The 16,838-nt window shown below is 40.3% G+C and overlaps 1 protein-coding gene across 1 annotated transcript; it reads left to right on the top strand.

The window, feature by feature from the left end:
• The first annotated feature begins 143 nt into the window (after positions 1–143).
• On the top strand, positions 144–12,329 carry LOC148862326 (Histone superfamily protein). Its single transcript, XM_088975342.1, has 4 exons — positions 144–491; positions 602–673; positions 3,363–3,443; positions 12,047–12,329. The coding sequence occupies exons 1-4, from the start codon at positions 386–388 to the stop codon at positions 12,184–12,186; spliced, it is 399 nt and encodes a 132-aa protein (XP_088831468.1). The 5' UTR covers positions 144–385; the 3' UTR covers positions 12,187–12,329.
• The last annotated feature ends 4,509 nt before the right edge of the window (positions 12,330–16,838 follow it).

Below are 16,838 nucleotides of genomic sequence, written 5' to 3'. Positions count from 1 at the left end.
CTTTTAGACGGACGCAAGTTTCACATCTGCCCCCCTCACTACAAAACGCGCCTCAAAAACGCCCCACACACATCTCAGCGTGCGTTGAGAATATCTTCCGTACTTGTTACGGTTGAAATGTGCTGTCGGGCTTTTTGGGGCGCATTCTGAAGAGACAGATGTGACTTCGACGCAAGTTACCATCCGAACTACTGGGTCATCGGCGAATGGGCCCAAGCTTGGACCCGTTGTGTCAGTCAGGCCGGGAGCGGGCTTACATGAAACATCCGTATGCCAGGTGTGTCGCCGGACAGCGCCAGGCTTGGGCATATGCATATCGCCTATATTTCTCGCCATTTGTCTCTGAACGAATCAAGACAGAAGAAATAAGGGAAAACCCTATCTAATGGAAGAAGGGGAAAGCAATTTCGGGAGAGAAGAAGACGAAGCAGAGACAGAGTTCTTGAGGGATCGGTTCCGACTCTTCGCTGTTTCAATAGCGGAGGCTGAAGGTTAGGATTCTTTTACGAGGTTTTTAATCTATAACTTCTTTTTGGTGGTGTTGCTGTGATTCATCAGTTGTTTTAATACAGTATCTCCATTTGAGTTGGTTATCGAGCAGCCAAAAGAAATGAAATGGAGATATCCCAGCCAGTCATGGAGTGCATAGCCGACCTCGCCTTTAAATTTTCAGGTAAAACCTTGTTATTTTATGCCATTAAGATTATTGGGTCAGTACTGTAGCCTGGAAAGCTCCAGGCAACAGAATCCCCTTTTTATGCCATTTTAATTATTGGGTTAGTCCGTTTCTTCTAAGTTTCAGGTAAAAATCCCTCTCATTTTACATTTAGATTTCCGGGTCAGTGTTATAGTCTTTCGATTTTTAGGCGACAAACCTTTCTTGATGTCAATTGTATTACTATGTTAGTGTAGTTCTTTAAAACTTTCCGGTAAACATCCGTCTCTGTACCATTTAAGTCTTTGGGTAAATATTGTATCCTTCAAGATTTCAGGTAAAATTCCTCCTACTTCAGGAAATTTAGATCACTGAGGCCTTTATTTTCCTGGTAAATGGCATCTTCTTATGCCATTTATTTGGGAGAAAGACCTCTATACCCCTTAGTTTTTTTTTTTCTTTTCTTTTTTTTTTTTTTTGTTAAGTGTTATAGATAGCAAAGTCTCAGTCAAAAGCCTTCATGCCACTTAGGCTGGCAGAAAGCAGAAACTAGAGTTTGTTTTGTTTGATCTGATACTTGTTATTGGACATTCTCAGCACTAATTTGAATCAACAATCTAGTTTGTTTTCCATCCAAACCTTATCCCAACTATATTGAGAAGAGCTTGGCAAAAGTTTTACATGCTGGCTGACAACCTAATGCAACCTTCCTTTATCCAGGCTTGAGACCAGCAGTGTAAGATAAACTCACGTAGGCAGAGTTTGTTAATTGCTTGCATCTACCAACCAATTAATTGCAAGATTATACATTTCATTTGGTATCGCTTCTATAATCTTTGATCATAATACTATATGTATTAATTGGGATGATGCTTTGTTGAGTTAAGTTGTGTTTCAGTGATACTATTCTTATACATAATATTTTTGAATGATGGTATAACATCATTCCGTTCCATCAAATAGTTCAAGCACCATCATTGTTCAATGGGTTTTCTTCCTGAGAATTTTGCCCATATATGCTATTATCATTATTCTCTTCTAAAGTTTCACTATCATCTTTGTTTCCACCTTATTTCATTCTTTATTCTTTTTGTATGTTATTCTAGTTATATACTTATATCATAATATTGCTACCTCCAATAATTTTTTAAATCAGATAGATCAACTGTTGATGATCTTTCTTTTCCATTAGCTTAATGTTAGGTCGAGCCTCAGATATGAACTAGAGAAAAACAATGAAGTTTGTAACTGGGCATAAAATTCTTTATCCATCAGTTAAGGATCCTATTCTAGCACTTAGAGTCATAAGCTATATGTGTTTATGCATCATATACATCATTATCATTTCTAAATCATGACTCAATTACAAACTAAAATACAACCTTGCTATTGAAAACTTGTTTAGATGCAGTATATGCTGCATTTATAGATTTTTTTTGTCAGTAATGTGCAATGCATTCATTTCAAATGAGAGCCATACAATCCAGGAAGAATTATAGGGCAAAAGGATATAATCAGCTCCAAGGCTGTCCTTGAAAACGTAGGAACAAGCTTAAATTTGGTACAAATCCTTCCTTGGAACAGGTAGTCCACAGTACAAAACATTTTTTTTCATGTCTTACCTAGTTAACATTGTCTGCTAGGTTGTTTGCAGCCTGGAGTATCCATTTGAATGTCATGCTGGACACAAGTAATTTGATTTCTCTCAAAGGATATTTGAGAATCCAAGGGCCCTTTTCTCTTGATGTGAGCCCATCGATCATAATCTTGTACTTGCCTTTAATGATGAGATTAAACCATCCATGAATAGTGCACAGCTTCAGCATTTGGAGCAGTGCTAAGGTTTTAACTCTCAAAGAGTTCCTGCCCCTGTTGGGCCACAATAACTTAGTACGGGCTCTCCTTCATGATTTCTATTGCTCTATCAAAGTTTATTTTTAGTTTAACTGTAGCTGGCCTCTCCCAAGTTGGTACTGATGTATTTCTGCTAGGCACACAACTTGCCACACTGCATCCAGCTTCTAAGGACAAGCATTTAGACCTCAAACTTTTTTTTCACAGAAGATTCTGGAGTGAATTGTAATGCAGCTTGTCATCCATTTATCCAAAACCTTCCAAAGCCCATTTTTCCCAAGAGCCATCTTAAATAGCCCCAATCTATGTGTCAAATTCCTTCTCTAGGTCACACATCCTTGTCTTCTCATTGATTGCATTTCCTTGAAAACTTCATTTGCAATCAATTTTCAATTTTCAATCTAAAATCTGTCAGTTTGTCACAAAGGCCCCTTGTTGGGGTGAGGTAACACTATTCATTATATCCTTAAGTCTATTTGCTAAGGCCTTGGATAAAATTTTGTATAAACTTGAGACGTGACTGGTTGGTCTAAATTCTAAAAACAATGAGGCACATGAGAACTTTGTGACAAGAAAAACGAAGGTTGGACTCATTCCTTTGCTTGTTGTTCGGTCTGAAGGATGGGTAGGTGAGATGCACATTTTTTAATCTAAAAGGAGTGGAGCCACCACAAAAATCCTCCATAAACAGTGCCCCGAGGCAGTGATCTGACATCACAAATTAATAATGCTACATTTATAGATCATCACTTAACAGAGTTTGTGCTGCAGTTTTCTTGTGTTTCATAGTCTCTGATATTTATTTGGCAAAGCCAGTCTGAATTAATGAATGGTTTACCATCTGAAAAAGCAGAGCAGTTGGCAAAAGACTTGGAACTATTTGCACATCATGCGGGCCGCAAGTCTGCAAACATGGAAGATGTCATACTTTCTGGTAAGTTTATGATGTAATTTGGGTTTTTGATAGTTATTGGTGACAAGAATCCATCAATGTTCAGAAATCTACTCTTGGCTGTACAAAAAGCAGGTAGTACCAACTATTAACCTAGTCTAGTTCTATTAAATTTAACTGTGGTATATTTCTTTAACTTGATAGACATGTTCATCTTTTGTGGAAGGAGTTGTCTGTAATTTACTTTCACCCAAGAAGAAAACTTAAAGTCAGGGGGATGGTTGCAGTACATTGTCCTTTTTCTCTTATAGACTCGTGGCATGCATAATTTCCCGGGGTTGACCTTTTTATTGCTAATCTGTCCTGATTGGATAATTCTTTATCTTCAAATATGACCTGTAGACCTTTCCCGAGTGTTTTAAAAAGCACTGGTGGTGAACTCCTGGAGACATGCATCTAGGTGGTGTGTTAAGGAAAAGCCCGGAGGCACAGCCTAGAGTTGTACGCCTCTATTGTGCTTTATACAAGAGGTTTACGCCTTATATGCTTTTTTATGTAAGTCAATTTTTATAATCAAAGTGTTATAGATAAAAGTGACGGAACCATTTTATCATGTTCTCCACTATATATTGACATAATGCAGAGGATGAAAATCCTCTAAAGTTGTTTATTGCAATATTATCAAAATGCCATTGTACAGATTTGTTGGTTTGCAAGGTTTCTGCCTCACTGCTCCACTGGGGGCACATGCCCCCTAGACCCCAAAAAACTAATCATAGAACACTCTATATGAACCCAGCCACATAAAACCATAACAGCAAAATATACACAATACTTATGCCTCCTTGTGCTCAGGAGGTTTATGCCTCTTGCGTCCTGAACTATGTATCACAGCTCCTAGTGGTAGAATGCCTTGTGTCATGCCTCTACTTTTTAAAACATTGCCTTTTTCCTTTCTAGAATATCCATAATTGATCCCCCTATAATGTTGAACAGAATGACATGAACTGAACGTTAGGATCATTCGACTACGTTAGAATTGGGGTAAGAACTGAATTGGATATGATGAATGGTGGTCTTCAGCTCAACCTCTTTTATTTGCACCATGCTTATTGCTTTTTTTGTTTGGTAGAGGGGTTGGGCTTCTTTCCATTTCAGAAGCGATACCAAAGAAGGGGTAGCCTGCCTCTAAAGATCTTAAAGCAGCACTATTTGATCAAGAGTTAGAAGGTCCTGAGTTCGGTAAAGGTGGACAGTTGACGGCAAGAGAGAGGAGACAATTGAGGAACAAGCGGAGACAAAGCAAGCCCACCAGTTGGAGAGAAGAGGTTGAGCTTATTATAAGAACGTTTACACACACATTGAGCAGAAGTTGTGGAATCATTCTGCATTCCCATTCTCTTCTCTTTGCATTCAGTTGGATATTATGGACGCAAGCATGAGAACGTGGATTTAATCAAGAGCTACATCGGCGACCGACGACAAATCTCAGGCTCTAGAGCTATAGAGGATGAAGATGAGGAACAGAAAAAGAGTAGCTTCAATCGGCCAAAAGACCTTCGACTTGGAACTACTCTTAGGTGACGAAGAGGAACTGCTCGAGGTGATAGAAAGATGCAGAGGTTCTTGGACAAAGCTAGTTCTTTCCTTGGAAGAAGTAAGGTGGTGGAGAAATTTCATTCTAAAGGTTGTCAAAAATCAGAGACGACCACTCCTAGACAAAAAACAAAATGAAAAGGGAAGAGTTCTAATCCTTCAGCAAAAAGAGAACAAATGGATAGGTTTATTCGGCTGAGCTGCTGGGAAAATTCTCTAAAATTGAGAAACATTTGTATTCCGGAAGAACCTTCTAACGAAGGCTGGGAAAACTTTGCCAATTTGTTAAACGCTTACATCCCCTCAAAAGAGATTTCTAACCCACTCAACCCCACCATGAACATTTTCCCCCAACTCGAGAAAAAAAAGCAAAATCATAAAAGCTAGAGGTTTTGCCTTCGGCTTAGTGGTACACCAAGATAAACCATTCGGAAACTGGAAGCAGGCATTTGTCTACTCTAAAGCAGACTCCCTGTCGTGGAGAGAAGTCGAGTTAGCCCTAAAGAGATCTTGAGTCTCTTTCCATTCAATGCCAACAAAGCGGTGGGTTTCGCCCCTTCTAAGGAGCTAGTCCTAAGGTGGGTCAAGTTAGAAAAAATCCTTTTGTTCGGAAAACCAGTTCGTCTAGATCGTTGGGTTCCGATGGCAAACATTGTTCTAGACCGACTAAACTTCCTTGGATGGGTAAAAATACATGGCTTGCCCTTTCATCTTTGGACCAAAGAAGTGTTTACCCTAATCGGAAACTTGTGTGGAGCTCTCGTGGAGATCGACAACAAAACGACAAATCTTCAAGCCCTAAACTTTGCTCACATAAAAGTGAAGAGTTGTGGAGTTCATTCAATCCCTCGATTGATCCCTCTTCTAGATAGAAAAGTCTGGTTTTATGACTCAGTAGAAGTGGAGAAGACGACCGAGTCTCCCGCTCTTCCAACCGAGTCAACTCGTCGCTCTCTCCTCGGTGAAGGGCCAAACCTTCCTGTACCTGCAAGAACCACTTTAAGAAATTTTCGTAGGCCAGAAGGTAACCTCTCGATAGGAAGGGCCTATTCGTTTGCTTTGAAGTCTGACATTTGAAAGTGTAATAATTACATTAAGAGGTATATTGGTATTGGTGAACTTTTCTTTCCTTTGAACTTTGAATCAGAGAATGTTGTTCTGAATTCTGAAAACTATCAAATATCAATTTTGACCCCATATATGAGAGTTTTTGTTTGTCTTTTTGGGGGTATCATTAGAAAACAAAAAGTTGTATAATTGCACTTTAAGAGATAAGAGATAAGAGGAAACGAACAACCAATTTTCTCTTAAAGTTGGAAGATTCCTCTTAAGAGATAAGAGTTAAGAGGAAACGAAAAGGCCCAAAGTCTTACTAAAAGATCCCTTTCTTGATCTCAAAAAAAGAAGAGTCGAAAAAGCAGGGTGGGACCTGCTACTTGCTCTAAAGCTGTTCAAATTTCAAACAGATTGCTAGAAGTGGGCCCCTTTCTTGATGAGAGTCCTTTCAAATTTGGAAAGATAGGAGGCCCAAGCCCACAACTCTCCCCGGGCCGAAGTCTTACAGAAGTATCCCTATGTGCCGGCCACAGAGAATTGAGCGTAGCGTGAAAATCCCACCAGAGACACCAACATTCTCTTCAGATCTGATTCCAGAAACCCCTCCTAGATTTGGAAAACATCAGAAAGAAATTCACAGACCTCCTTCCTCCCCAAAAAGCTCAAGCTTCTCCTCAATTTTTGAGGGTTATGTCTCAGAAGCTGATGAAGAAATGAACCCTTACATCTCAGAGGCTGAATCAGATCCAAGGGAAGCAGCGCTTTCAAGAATCAAGAGCAAAAGAACTTTTCAATGGCAAGCGTGGGGGAGTGTAGAGTTGCTTGAACAGATGCACCTAGTTAATTCGGATTACGAGAAGGACTGCAATCCATCAAACCTTGAGAAGGACCAAGGAAGAGACTCGCCTTCTCCTTCCATCTCTCCTCTTGAACATCTCGATCCTTCTAGAGTTTCCTTCCCCTCTTCTCCTTTGTTACCTTTTCCACAATCAGTTTTGTATGCTAATCCGTCATCTCATAGTGCCTTCTCTTCTGGCTTTTCAGGTTTGAATGGTGTGCTCTCTCAACCAAGTGTCAACCCAAATCATAAAGGAAAGTCGGGAAGTAGTTCTGCTTGCTTAAATAGTCACACAAGAGGCGAGCAACCGGAAGAAGGTACCCTAGACATGGCAAAGAAATTGGGGATAAGTGGAGAAAAGGAAACCTCTCTCAGTAAGGGACAAAAGATTGGAAGTTGTAGCAACGGGAAAGCTGCCACAGGGAAATGTGGATAAAGGAGTTCAAAACGAGAATTGAAGAGGCTCCAATGGGGTTTAACTGATAACAAAATTTCTGGATCTAGGTCAGATAAGGGAAAATCAGTATCCAGAGCAAAATGAAGCTGTTAAGTTGGAACGTAAGAGGTTTGGGAGGTCAGATAAAGAGAAGTCTGGTAAAAAAACACTTTAAGAAGAGAAAGGCCAGATATAGTTATCTTACAAGAAACTAAGAAAGAAGTGGTTGATAGAAAGTTGTTGTGAGCAATTTGGGGACTTCGGGGAAAGAATTGGGTTGTTCTTCCTGCTGTTGGCACTTTGGGGGGAATCATCTTGGCCTGGAACGAAGAGGAAGTTTCTGGTATTGAGATAGACAAAGGAGTATATACTATTTCTGTTCTCTTCAGTAACAAATCCGATGGATTTAATTGGATTTTGGAGGGAGTGTATACTATTTCTGTTCGCTGCATGAATATGATGATATTCCTTGGGTCATAGGGGATGACTTCAATGTCACAAGATTCTCCCAGAAAAATTCCAACAGAAGATCAGTGACCAGAAGTATGAAGGATTTCTCAAGTTTATTTCCAGGCATAATCTTTTTGATCTCCCTCCAAAATGGCCAAATTACCTGGTCAAATCTTCAAGAAAACTTGATAAGGTGCAAACTTGATAGATTCTTGGTTTCTCCAGACTGGGTAGGGCAGTTTTCAGATCTCAATGAAGAAATTAGATCTCGCTGTACTACAGACCACTGGCCCCTAGTCTTGCGGACAGACAAGATTCCGAAAGGAAAAGTTCCGTTTAGACTAGAAAAAGTTTGGACCTTGCACAAGGACTTCCATAAGAAAGTGGCTTCCTGGTGGGAGGAAAGCAAAGTAGAAGGTTGGGCAAGTTACAGGTTTCTTCAAAAATTGAAATATGTAAAAACAAATCTGAAGGCATGGGGAAAAGAAGAGTTTCAATCCTTTATAGAGGAAAAGAGATCCATACTTTTGAAGCTGGAAGACCTAGATCAAAAAGAACAGTTAGGTACCTTCCTTGGATGCAGATGGAAAAAGGAGAAGAGAAGTTTTGAGGATTTCTTGGGAAAAGGTTGTTAGAAGGGAAGAAATTTTTTGGAGGCAAAGGTCCAGAATTAGATGACTAAAGGAAGGTGATAACAACACAATTTTTCCACATCTTCGTTTCAGGTAGGTGAAAGAAAAATCATATTTCAAAAATTAAAGTGGACCAAAGGGAGGTGGATGATGCAGATGAGATAACTGGGGCTTTTCTCAATCATTTCAAAGATCTATATTCTAAGGAAAGTTTCAGAAATTTGACTTTAAGAAGCTGGGAAGGGTCAACTCTATCTGAAGAAAAGAGGAATTGGCTTGAAAGAGAGTTTCAGGAAGAAGAAATCAGGGAAGCAGTTTATGACATGGACGGAGACAGAGCTCCTGGACCAGATGGTTTTCCCATCCTCTTCTTTCAGATCTACTGGGATGTTGTAAAAAATGACCTCTTGGAGGTTTTCAAAGATTTTCACTCATCGGCTGTGATAAACAAAGGAAACAACTCAACTTTCATTTGTCTCATCCCGAAGAAAGGAGGTGTATTGGAAGTGAAAGATTTCAGGCCAATAAGTTTAGTGGGAAGCGTTTACAAAATCTTGGCTAAGGTGTTGGCAAAAAGGCTTAGAGAAGACCTAAGAGATCTAGTATCTCCTAACCAGTTTGCATTCGTGGAAGGTAGACAAATTGTGGACAGCATTTTAATAGCAAATAAATGTGTTGGAGAGAGAAGGAAGAGCGGTAGGCCGGGTATCCTTGTGAAACTTGATCTAGAAAAAGCTTACGACAAAGTAGATTGGGACTGCCTTCTCCAAGTTCTGAAACTAAGGGGTTTCGATTCTAATTGGGTGAAGTGGATAAAAGGCTGCATCAGTTCAACCTGGTTTTCGATTCTACTGAATGGAGAGCCCAAAGGTTATTTTAAAGCAAGAGGACTTCGACAGGGTTGTCCTCTCTCCCCTTTCCTCTTTACTTTGGTGGTGGATGTTTTCTGCCATCTTGTAAAGTCTAAATTTATTTAAAGGTTTTGAGGTAGGAAGAGATGCCCTAATTGTTTCCCACCTCCAATTTGCAGACAACATTATTCTCTTCCTGGAGGCCGACATGGAGAATATAATAAATGTGAAAAAAGGTGCTAAACTGTTTCTAACCAGTCACAGGACTAAGGGTTAACTACTCAAAGAGCAGTATAGTGGCTATAAACTTAGTCAATGGAGCTCTTCTAGAAAGCTTCCAGGCAATACTGAACTGCAGAGTGGAAAACCTTCCCCTCACTTATTTGGGTTTGCCTCTGGGAGGGAACCCAAAAAGTCCAAACTTTTGGGAACCAGTATTTGAAAAATATGAGAAGAAGCTAGCCACTTGGAAACGTTGCTTTCTCTCTAAAGGGGGGAGACTTACCCTCATTAAGGCTGCTCTAGCAAACCTGCCTATATACTTTCTCTCAGTGTTTCAGGTTCCTATGAAAATCAGATTACAGATTGGAAAACTCCAAAGAGACTTCCTTTTGAAAGGTGGAGGAGAGAAAAAGAGTCTAAGTAGTCATCCTGTGAATTGGGCTCAGGTCTGTAAGTCTAAAGAGGCTGGAGGGTTGGAGATTGGACACTTGAAGGAGAAGAACACTGCTCTTCTTGGAAAGTGGCTGTGGAGATTCCCTACAGAAACAAATTCTCTTTGGGCAGCTGTTACCACCAGCAAGTATGGGTTGAACACAAACGGTTGGGACTGCAACATTCATTCAAACCGAGTAGCTCCCTCAAGCCCTTGGAAAGGCATCATCTCTAGCTACAAATTTTTTGGTCCTTTTTTAAGGTTTGAAGTGGGTAATGGTACTAGAATAAAATTCTGGACTGACCTGTGGTGGGGAAATGCCACTTTAGCAGATTCTTACCCTAGACTTTTTAATCTCACTCTAAACAAAGAAGCTACCATCTCCCAGTGCCTCCCCTCTTCCCCCTCTAAGAGCAACATAAACTTGAATCTTAGAAGGCCCTTAAGGGATTCGGAGATCTGTGATTTAACTGAACTTCTCCACTCTCTCAGAGAAGTCTACATTTCCCCATACTCCCTAGACTCCCGTGTTTGGAAACCCCACCCTGAAGGAGAAGCTACCATCTCCCCAGGCTGTGGAGACTTAGTCACTTTCTGACGGAGGCAAGGGATTTACTGACTGCTTCTAATGCAAACCTGATTTGGATTCCAAGGGAATTTAATGCTCTTGCAGATGGACTAGCAAAATTAGGTGCTCTGTTAGAATATTTGTACTCTGATAAGTTTCCTCCTGTATAATTCCTAAAGATCTGATCCCTGTTTTTGTTTTTATTTTCGTTATATGTGTACACCTTCTTGTGTACCCTTCAGTTACCTTTCTCTCAAAAAAAGAGTTTCAAGGTCCTGACTGGCTGCATTATGTCGATGCCCTGTTGGATAGAAAATCCACTGCTTGATGTTGCTTTCTCTTTCTATGCTCCATATACTCCAGATATCCTTTGATGTGCCAGTGGAATACTCGCCTTCCCTTGCAGGCATTCAATTATAAGCTTGGAGTCCCTTCTATAGGCAGATTTTGTTGACTTGATTATATTTGTCTAGTGCCATTTCTTTCCTAGATGCTACCACCAATGTCCATTGAATAGGTATTTATTTCTCTTGTTCCATGCACTTCATATGAACTTTTCCCATCCCCTCATAATCATGATTAGTTTTCCAAAATCCTATCCTCATTCTTTGGATTAATATCTTTTTTTTTTATAAGTCTTTGGATTAATATCTTGATATTCCAGTAAATTCCATATTTGTGTTACAAATAAGCATTCTTTGAATATGTGCAATTTCTTCATTAATTTCACAACATTATCAATCCATCTCTCTACAAGAAGTTGCTTGATAGGCAAGTTGTTTCTCATTAAACTGAGGAAAATCTTGATTTTATGATAACATTTTACCTTGAAGACTAATTCAAGGGCTTTTCATCGACTCCAGGGCCCTACCATTTATCCTGGTAAAGGAGGTATTGAAATAGCCAAGATGGTTTGGATCCCATCTTATGTGGTTTAGCTCTGCATTTTTCTCATACTCCATTGTTTGTTGGGTTGGATGAATTCCCCCACTTTATCGTATTATTTTTTATTCTTCACAAGATGCATTTTTGTTCCTTGACCGTGTGCTTATACAGATTGATGTAGAAGAAGTAGAGTAGAAAGTCTTTTCATTTGTACTGGGAATTATTATTCCTTCTAGTAGTTCTGTGTGTTTCAGTTTGGTTACTTTTTGTGTTCTGAGTTAGGTGTAAAATTCATCCATTTTACATGACTTTAGGTGTCATGGGCTAGGTTTTTTTCAGTTAGCCATTCAACGAGACCACTGAGATCTTGTGAATCTGGGGCAATTCCCTTTTACTGACAAGGTATCAGTTTGTGATGTGGATTTTGGACTTCTATTTTATGTAGAACCTCACTTTTGTCTCAAGTTAGGGTTTTATTTCTTATAAAAAGTTATCATACAAGCATTGTAAAAAGTTTTTAGTATCTAATTAATTTTGAGCTATTGAAATTTTCTCAATTTCTCTTGTTGATTCAAGAGTTGGCTTAAAAGGAACAAGATGGTTTTCATCCTTACATGCTAACCACTACATACATTATGAACTTTGTGAGAGCATAACCTTGCTTCAGTTTGGTTTCAGCACATAGGAATGAGAACCTGGCTACCTCATTGAGATCCTTTTGCAATGACCTGAAGAGCAAAGAACCCCAAAGTGAGAGGAAGCGGAAGAAAGCTCTAAAAAAAGAAAAGACTACACCCAGCGCTTTTCACATTTCTTGATTATTGATGCATTTGGTTCTTTTGCTTGCTGGGTTACATAATTCTTTGGTTGTTTGTTTTGAATTGTATTCGGAAATGATTGAATTGATCTAATTGTTGAACATAAATGCAGATATAAAAATATTCATTAATCAACAAGAAAACAGCACATACGTAGATCAAACAAAAAAGAGAGATGACAGAAAAACAGAAAACAGTAAAAGAGGCAACAAAGAAATTGGGAATTGAAACTCGGCACAATCTTTAAGATAAACAGAAAACTAGTCTGGAGGCGATTAAACCAGTCCTTAAGAGGTAAAGCATAGGTAGCAGATTGTCTTCCCTTTTCACAAATTGGCAACATGCTTGTTGCTTCATTAACACACGAGTGTCAATCAAGATGAATCTGGAGCTCTTTGGGCAACTATTTGATTCCTTTTTGAGCTCTAGTAACAGACGTGGCATCACGGGCACATTTTGTTGCTAGGAATTATTCATAGTCGCTGGATCTCCTTATTTTTTATCAGTAGTAACTAATAAGGGTCCGTTTGGTTTACAGTCGGAATTGGAATTGGAATGTCCCATAGTCTATTTGCTTCAGGCAGGAATGTGAATGAGAATTGAAATCAGCAGGAATGATATTTCATTTCCGAGGGGCAGGGATTGGTCATTCTTTCAAATGGGGGAATGTCATTTCAGCAGAAATGGAAATGGAATTCTGATTTCATCCAACCAAACAGTTAGAATCAGAATAACCTATTCTCATTCCGATTTCGGGCCTCTATTCCTGCGAATAAAAAAACCACCTTCCATATTTATAATCAGGTATCGTTGATTGAATGAATGAAAAACCAAATAGAGGGTATTAAATAACGTGTCACTATCAATGTGGACATCAATGGTTTGGGCTGTAGTGTATTTTACAAAGTGTGGTAGTATAGCCAAAGAATGGCCTTGATTGGCTTTTTAATTCCTCTTTTTCCAGTGGGTGGTCGAAATTTTGCCACACGTCGAGTCTACTCTTCGATCCATCGATCCATTTTTCATTGTTTACTTAGACTTGTTTTTATTCTGTATTTTCTTTGTTCACTTGTTTTAATTTCCGTGGCCTCCAGGGTTGGGGTAATGGAGATGGGCTGCCTCCCTTGGCTCACAACAACACATCTTCGATTCAGATGCAGTACACGGTTTGGTTTGCAGGAATAGGGGTCTGGAATTAGAATTTAGTTGGTGGGAATAGGTGTCTGGAATTGGAATCAGAATGGGTCATTCCAGTTTAAACTGTTTGGTTAGGTGGAATTGGAACTCCATTACTATTTTTGGTGAAATGGTATTTTCCCATTTGAGGGAATGGCAATTCTCTCCCCCTCCCTTGAGAATGAATTTCCATTCTATTTGATTCTAATTCTCACTCTGATTTTTGTCTGAATTAAACAGACTATGGGAAGTCTCTTGGAGGGGATAATTATTAGGAATTATCAGTTTACAAATATAATGTACTTTTCAGCAGTGTTTTCAATTTGCCGTTGACCCGGTCGGTTGAACCACTTGAATTATTACCCAGTCAAGATTTTGGGTCTGGCTTGAGTAAAACTTGGAAAATGTAAAAGAAAATGTTGATTTGGTCAAAAACCGTCTTACCTAGATGGTTGGACCGTTGACCCATTCAACTCGGTGATTGGGTCATAGGTCACATACTAACTATGTATGCAAAATTCAGGAGGCCATAGCTTTGCATTCTACTGTCCAATTGAGGTGATTTTTCTTTTTGGATAATTTTTTGAGATCTATGTGCCCCAAATAGGTGCCTTGTCCCGTTATTTTTTTTTTCAAAAAACCCTTTTTTAGCCCTCAAATTATAAATTTCATATTTTTTACAAATAAAAAATTTAAAACTAAATTAAAAAACATAAATTAAATATAAAGATTATATATATATATATATATATATATATATATATATATATATATATATATATATATATATATATATATATATATATATATATATATTACTGATGTGGCACCGTCTGACCCGTGATATGAGGACAAAAACGGTTTGACCTCGGTTGATTTTTAAAACATTGGTTTTCTGTTAAAGGTAATATGTTATATTGTTATTAGCCTTTTAGACAGCAAATCAGCCACATGGGAGCCTCGGAGGGGATCCAATAATATCATCACTACAAAACAAGCCTCGAACTCAATTAATTGAGCGCGAGATGAACAGGTCCATTACCATTCCCGCTACGACCCATGTATAAAAAGGAATTCAAATCATCCCCCACAAGACTACCCCAACAACGTTTCACAGTGCATCTCTCGCCGTGTATTGGAAATATCTCCTGATAATAATATAAAAAATGATGATAATGTTTCGAATACGGTCTAGGGGCATTGGGATGGACCGGTTGGTGGGGTCATGTAAATAGCATCATAAACATAAAGAAGGAAAGAAATGAGATGGGATGGAGTGCTGCGGCCAGCGGATCCTGTACCTGTACCCCATTTCCAAGAAAAATAGAAGGACTTATAACGCTACGGCGCAACATTAATTAGATGCCTCTCTAATCATCGTTATCACATGATCATCAATGCTTTTTTATATTATATAATATAAAAGTTGGAATCTAGACAAAGCAGTAAAGCACTAGGCCACTGGCCATTATTTTGATTATTGGTGGAGGATATGGTTGGCAGGTGATTACGGGGAGCAAAGGGATTTGATTTCATAGAGTATTATTATATTAGCTAATTAGCGGAGAGGGAGAGCCGAGAAGGAAGGGCTTCAGCCTTCAGCTAGCCGGGAGAGGCGAATGGGCTGAGCCTAGCCTGCCTCTGCCTCGCCAAGCAAAATAACAATAAAACAATAATTAATAGTTTGAAAGGCGTATGATTGTAGATGGCAAAATCTTTTTTGTGAGGCCTACACCAAACGCCGTATGGATAAAATACTGGTTGGGGTAATAGCATACTAGCGAGGGGCGCCGGTGCTTGAATATCGAATTGCTCCAATTGTAAAAAATTAAGAAAAGACAAGCATAGTTTAAAAACAAATAGGATTACGCTTTTTACAAAGTAACAGAATTTCGCTCATTTAAGAACTCGTCAGTCGGTGCAAAAAATTGGATTATATCTTGGGAGATCCCTTGGAATGATATCAGTCCCCAAACTAAAAATTATGCTATGCTGATATGGCATTTAATTTCCATATCTTTCTACCCCCTTCAACTTTAACAAATCAATTCCTCTTACGTCTACATGCACAAGACCCATCTACATCAAAGACGGTGGTGGATTCCACTCTAAGACTGTATTGGTGGTTGAATTGTTTATTATTGGTATGAGAAACATATCCGTTCTCGAACAACCCAGTAGTCGGAAGTATAGAACAATAAATTTCAATTCAAAGAATATGAATTGATAGGATAGATTTGGCCCTCCAATGAAATTGTAACACGTGATATCTCATGACAAATAGGTAAACACCCAACCAACAAATTTACGAAGTTGGTGACCCACCCGAGCATCAGTCTGGCCGGCCTGGCGCGACCTGCGTGCGACTTGACGCGCGCCTGTGCGACCTGCACGAATTGCACGTGACCTGGCGCAGCCCGCGAGAACTACACGCGGCCTAGCACGCGTCCTGCGTGAACTGCGCGAGCTGCGCGCGGCCTGGCACACGGCCTGCGCGACTTGGCCGACCTAGACCAGCCTAGCACATGATCCGGCCAAGCCGCCCATAAGACACCCATCGACAAACCTGGCCTAGACACTGACCCGCCGACTGACACAGGCGCCAACCTGATGACCTGGCCTAGACACTGACCCGCCGACTAACACAGGCGCCAACCTGACGACCTAGCCTAGACACTGACCCGCCGACTGACACAGGCACCACCCTGACGACCTGGCCCAGACACCGACCCGCCGACGCAGCGCAGGCGCCCCCCTGACAACCCGGCTCAGGCGCCGACCTGACCGTCTGACACAAGCGCCAACCTAACGACCTCGAGGAGTTCACCACCATACCCCGGTTCTGACAGAATGTGACGAGTCTTACCATTTGGAGGCTTTTCACCCACCTAACCCGCGATGACTCCGGTATATAAAGACCTCACCCCCCAAAGGGGAGGATGAGGAAAAAATGGAAGTAACCCCTGCTCTCTAGCTCTCTCATATTATCTTCAAAACTCTCTACAATAAGAGTGCTAACTTAAGTGTCGGAGAGCCCCCGCCGGGAAAATACCCCTGGGACCTCTGATTCAATTCTCGCAGGTCCCTCAGCTCTCGCCACTTACAAAGAGGAGGAAAAGATGGAGTTCTCGCAGGTCCCTTAGCTCCCACTGCCTACAAAGGAAAGAAGACCACCTCATGCTGATAACAGTCGGATTACGCCGCACCAGAGAGCTCCACCATTCTCTAAGTCACCGGCCGCCTGGTAGAGAGTTCGCCACCAGGTAGCTCTCCGCCAAGCAGTTCGCCACCAGGCAATTCGCCACCAAGCAGTTCGCCACCAGGCAATTCGCCACCAAGCAGTTTGCCACCAGACAGTTCGCCATCAGACAATTCACCCCCAGGCAGTTCTCCACCAAGCAATTTGCTAGTAGATAGTTCACCACCAAGTAGCTCATCACTAAAGCACGCCACCACCGGGTCAAATGACGAGATAC

Source organism: Nelumbo lutea, chromosome 3 (assembly GCF_056320005.1).
Source record: "Nelumbo lutea isolate HS-2025 chromosome 3, American lotus-T2T, whole genome shotgun sequence".
In the NCBI taxonomy this organism is placed as follows: Eukaryota; Viridiplantae; Streptophyta; class Magnoliopsida; order Proteales; family Nelumbonaceae; genus Nelumbo; species Nelumbo lutea.
Note: the sequence above shows the minus strand (reverse complement) of the source record. Positions and strands in the feature narration are given on the sequence as shown.